Raw genomic sequence first — 5,687 nt, 5'->3', positions numbered from 1 at the left:
TTTTTGTCTTTTCCCCTTAAAATATGGTCTAATCACTTCAAAAGGGTTTATAAGTTTTTTTAATATTCTTTTATTACTAGTACGATTTTGGGAGTAGCATCATAAACACAGGTCGATCTATTTTTTCGATTAGTATGTGAAAGTCGATCGGGTTTTTTTCCATACTTTTGCGGTAATTTTTGGAATTTTTTTCCTCTTGATTTGACAAGTAGACAAATAAAAGAAAATTTTATATGGTCAAATAAAATAAAACGGAAGAGTAATATAATGTTGTTTTATTATACCAACACTTTGACTTTGACATACATGTCCAAATACTTTGCTAAAACACAACATTACAATTGTACCCTTAGAAAAGGTAATTAACATCAAATTATTTAATAAAAGATATTGAATTAAGCATTAAACTTCATTTTTTACTCCTCCTCCTTGGATAGCTTAATTACCTGAAATTATTAATTTACATAAAAGCATCATTAGGCACTATATTCACAAATGAAAGAACTACTTTTTCACTAAGTAGAAAAATAATTCTAAGTAGAATTTCATAAATATAAATAATAAGACACTTTAACAGAAATATTCTCCAAATGTATATACGTTTGGAATTTCTAAATTTTGAACATATATCATTTTTAGAAATGAAGAATATATTCTCTCTTTTTTTGAATTTCACAATCATTACTCCAAAAAAAAAATCTTAAAAATGATTGTAGATGGTTAACTTTTGAATATGTCAAAATCTTAAACAATAAGTGAAAATGGTACTTACTTGAACGTCCTTACAAGGGCTAACGACATCGCAATAAGATTTAAGAGTAATCAATTCTAGATTACCCAAATCGTCAGCGTACTTATAGCATGGACAACTAGTACCAAGTATGCTCCTAAATATAGGGCAGCAATCGTCAATTGAAGTTGTGTTGAACATGCACGTCTGCACCTTTTCTTTGTCACTAGCCGAGCAACTTGTTGCTGGGCCGGGAGGGGGTGGGGATGGGGACGGTGGTGGAGGCGATGGTGGGCACCACGGCCAGTGGAAAATCCAACATGGAAGTATTTCTAACTTGTTCACATCATTGTCCACAGTCACAACGAGTTCTCTTGCTACGATCGCTTGTTGGTAGTTGCAAAATAAAATTGTAGCCACCATTAATATCATGAGCATCTTCATAATTGCTAATTTATCAATGATAATATTTTGATCTATGTTCTGCATTAAAGGGATATAACCCACCTATATATACAAAAAAAAAAAAGAAGTAAATTATTGGTGTTACTATTGTAGGCACTGTTTTAATATTTTTTCACATGATAAACGTTTCAGAAAAGGTTAAAATTATCTCAAAGGGATATAACCTATTTACATAAATAAATTATTGGTGTTACCATTGTAGATGTTGTTTTAATATTTTTTCACATGACAAACATTTCAGAAAAGGCTAAAATTATATAATATTCCTTCCAATAGGACCTAGTGGACATTATAAATTGTTGGACTATATAGCTGAAAAGAAAGAATCAAGAAAACAACCATTATTTTTATAATAATATGCTCTTGGTGAAACTATTTTTTTAATACAGTTATTTTTTAAAAAAATATGATAATTAATTATTTTTTATAGATATTGAATCTCTAAAATTACAAATAATATGTCTAAAGATTTTAATCAAATATTTGATACTTTAATACATTACTTACAGATCTAAGTATTATTTAGTGAAGTACACGCATATCTTTAAGATTTAAAATTTAAATAATTTTGTTATTTTTTATAACATCAAAATATTAAATAAAAATATTCAGGATTTTTTTTTTGGTCTTAACAGTCAAATAAGATTTAAATGTCAACTGTATCTACAGTTGTATAATAATTGATCGCCATAGCGGATTTAAAACTTCAAAATGAACGTGGACGTTATAAATATACACCATTCAGTGTGTTGGAAAGATGGCGGTTCATTCCATCATATAAACTTCAAGTTTGATGTTCGATATTCATTTTTGAATTCGACTAATTCGGATTAAAAAATAAAGCTCTACTTTGAAAGGTAAAACGTTTTCACCAAAAGGTAATTTCTATTATGAGAGTGTTAGGAATCAACTCAATCTGATCTTTTATATTCATTGTCTTGTGTCAAAAAGAATAATAAGAGTCTATTAAAAATAACTTTTACATAAGGTATAGATAAGGTTTGTGTACATTTTACGCTCTCCAAAATCCACTAATTATATTATACTTAACATCATATGATAAGAATTTGAGGGAGTAATTGTTTAACATTATGGCATATCTATATATAATAATTTTTTGGAGATAATATATGGTAAGTGTGGCTTTAGAAAGGGGTAGTTGATGATTAATTAATCTCACATGCAGAGAAAGATTAAATTATTGATTGATTTTCGTGGATGTGTATGACATTTTTGTGGTTTTAGGTATTTACTGGTCATGCTAGCTTAATACATACTTTATGAACACACACACTAAAAGATAATAGTTATTTGACTAATGTATCTTTATTTATTCTTTATTCATTGAGTGAATGGTAAAAAAAAAAAAAAAAAAAAAAAAAACCCTCCAAAAATACTATAATTTTCTGCAGTGTTTCATAATTCAATTATCTATTTTTTTAAATCTATCTCAGCTATCACGTCATCTGTATTAAAACACAACTCGATGTTGAGTGTATCGAAAGCTCATTCTCAAATCGACAGCAGGCATGTATAGGTCAACTCAACAGCGAAGTATATTTTAATATAGAGAGAGTGGTAGTTGAGGTATTAAACTTTCGAAAAAGTGATAGTTCAACTAGATAAACAGAACAATGAATACTTAAAGTATAAACGAAAAATAGCAATTTTAGTGTGTTTTTTTAACCATAAACTCTTAATCTTTTTACATCGATGATTTCACTCCAATAGCTTATATTTTAGGTTAGATTTAATGTTTTTATTTAAAAATGAGGTTTCACATCATTAAATGTAGTTGGGTATATCACTTTCTGGTTTGAAAGATCTTGAGTAAAAGAATAAAAAAGAAATATTTTTCTGATATAAAAGAAAGAAGAGCAACATCTTGGGTGAAATAACAAATTATAAGTTACTTCTTTATATATTCTATATAATGGAGTTAGTGTCAGCACAGATTCAATATATGTTATTTTTTATCCATTCATGTGACAAAAATGAAATTTAGAAAGTTTAGCAAATTTTTTGGTATTACTTTTAAATATTTTAAGATATTAGTAATTTATAGTACTTTTATAATACAAATTTCAAATACTACATGGTGCTCTTTTTCTCTCAAGTTTATGTGGCACTTATGAAATCTTTGGGAAAGTCAATTTTTTTGTTGGCAATTAAACGAGTTTTATTAATTACCAGGGAGGAACCAACCAGCTCTTCCCTCTCAAGTACAAACTATTAAACCTCTATACAAATTAAAAAACAAAAACAAAAAACAGGGAGAATTCCTAGAGAGAGCAAATAAATTGAAACATAGTCTTGATTGAATGCATGATCATCTCCACAGGCTTGGCTTTACCGTGATATACTCTTTGATTTCTCTCAATCCACAAGTTATACACTGTTGCAGCAAATTCAATCTTAAGCAATCTTCTTCTAGCACTCTTTCCCTTGGACTACTGCACCACCCAACTCCATTCCTGCTCCCATTGAAGGGTTCTTCTATGCCATCCTACCTATTCCTGAATCCCTTGCCATACATCTCTGATTAAGTCACATTGGAAGAAAATAGGTCAGTTGTTTCCTTCTTGTGATTGCAGAAAACACGTTTACTATCTACACTTATTCCTCATTGTGTCATTAGTTCTAAGCTGCTTCTGTAGTGCAAATCAGAGGATGAAAACATGCTTAGGACAAGCTACATTATGATTAATCAGGCTTCTCCATTGACATATTCAACTTCACCTCATAGCTTCTTATAAGCAACAGAAATAAGAAACTTACTCCTCATGCCGTCACCTATGTGTCATTAAAGATTCTTTTGACTATCCATGAGACTTGTTCAGGGGATTCCACAGAGTCAATATTTCTCCTTTGCATATAATAAGCATGGATCCACGCAATGCATATTGTTTTAATACTAACCCCGCTAACTTTTCCATTTCTCCTCCTATTTCTCATGTTTTGCAGGATTACAAGGATGTCTTTCCAAAGGAATTGCCAAAAGGATTGCCTCCACTTCGAGGCATTGAGCACCAAATTGATTTTGTGCCGAACTTACAATTGCCCAACAAACCGGCTTATAGAAGCAACCCGACGGATACCAAGGAATCGCAATGTCAAGTTGAGGAACTTCTCAACAAAGGGTACATCAAGGAGAGTATGAGCCCTTGTGCGGTCCCGGTGCTATTAGTTCCCAAGAAAGACATGTAACACCCTGCATTTCGGGCTAGAACGAAAACCATCATTTCTATGCGTAGATAATCCAAAAGCAATAAATCCTATGCAAATATGGAATGTTAATTATTTTAGTAGTGTGGGGAATTGAATGAGTTTTCCGTCGACAAAAGATTCGTCCAAAACAGACACTCGGTGAAGGAGTATGGTTAATTTAAGTCCTAGTCGTAAAACACCGTCATTCCTGTCCTTGGCTCATCGCGGAGAGGGTTTAAATGACAATGGTCAATTTTCAGTGAGACTCCGCGATGGTGACGCGTCGCGGAGTGGGCCAAATTCTCATTCGTCAATTTCCAGTGAGCCACCGCGATAGTGGCGCGTCGCGGTGGCCCATAAGATCGAGTTCCCAGTTTAAATTTTTTTCAATTTCGTTCAGAAGTTAACAAGGGTAGTTTGGACTTTTTTTTTTCAAGTCTCTTAAAACGTCCAAATAGGAGATTTAGACCTCTACAAGCATAATATACAGCATTCTCAAGATTTCCCTCAAAACAAAAACCCTAGTTCATATACTTCTCCTCCAAGAAACTCAAGATTCAACCGTGGGTTTTTGAAATTGATCGGAGATTTGGAATCCCCAAATCGTAGGCTTCAAGGATCAGCCATTATTCTTCATAATCGAGGTACGCGGGGTTTTCCTAAAATCTCATGGGCATAGAAATCATGATTTTAAGAAAGAGATTTTCAGATTTATGAATACATTCATGTTTTAGAAATCTTGACGGTATTGTTTTGGTCTTTTGACCTTCCCCCACATTGATTCGAAATGGTATATATATGTATGCTTGTGTTTTAAGGTTGATGATTTAATTGAGAACATGACTTATGTAAAATCCCTCTCTTGTTTTGATTTTCCTTTACGTATCATATATTATAGATGTTTTGAAAGCATCCTTGAAAAGCATGGTTTAAAATATCTTGAATTGTGTTATGATTGGATTAAGATTTGGATTTCAAAAGAGAGGGTAGTTGTGTTGATAAATGTTGAAAATATTCATATAATGAAAGAGTGCATGATTTTGCCAAAAGCACATGACCACCATATGTTTAAAGGATTCTTGCATAGTTAATGACGAATTCCATACAGCCCGTGGGATTTTAGAATTGTAGGGGCGTACCACCAACTCAGAAGTAATAAAAAGAACAGATAGTGCATTGACAAGAATGACTTATGATTTTCAGAAAGTGCCCATGTGTTTTGAGAACTGTTTATGCATGATGTTTTAACAAATTGCTCTCCACTATTTTATTTATATAAAAGTTT

General features: G+C 31.8%; 1 protein-coding gene across 1 annotated transcript; it reads right to left on the bottom strand.

The window, feature by feature from the left end:
• Positions 1-260: 260 nt before the first annotated feature.
• LOC107854666 lies at positions 261-1,245 on the bottom strand. Its single transcript, XM_016699694.2, has 2 exons — positions 773-1,245; positions 261-446 (listed from the first exon to the last, which is right to left on the bottom strand). Exons 1-2 carry the CDS (start codon positions 1,217-1,219, stop codon positions 417-419), a joined length of 477 nt encoding a protein of 158 aa, XP_016555180.2. The 5' UTR covers positions 1,220-1,245; the 3' UTR covers positions 261-416.
• Between the last annotated feature and the right edge of the window lie 4,442 nt (positions 1,246-5,687).

The sequence above is a fragment of the Capsicum annuum genome, chromosome 1 (genome assembly GCF_002878395.1).
Source record: "Capsicum annuum cultivar UCD-10X-F1 chromosome 1, UCD10Xv1.1, whole genome shotgun sequence".
NCBI lineage: Eukaryota > Viridiplantae > Streptophyta > Magnoliopsida > Solanales > Solanaceae > Capsicum > Capsicum annuum.
Note: the sequence above shows the minus strand (reverse complement) of the source record. Positions and strands in the feature narration are given on the sequence as shown.

Coding starts and splice junctions, on each gene's coding strand:
- LOC107854666 (XM_016699694.2), bottom strand. CDS start 1,219: ATGCAGAACATAGATCAAAATATTATCATTGATAAATTAGCAATTATG. Junction 447..772: donor GCCCTTGTAAGGACGTTCAA/GTAAGTACCATT, acceptor TAATAATTTCAG/GTAATTAAGCTATCCAAGGA.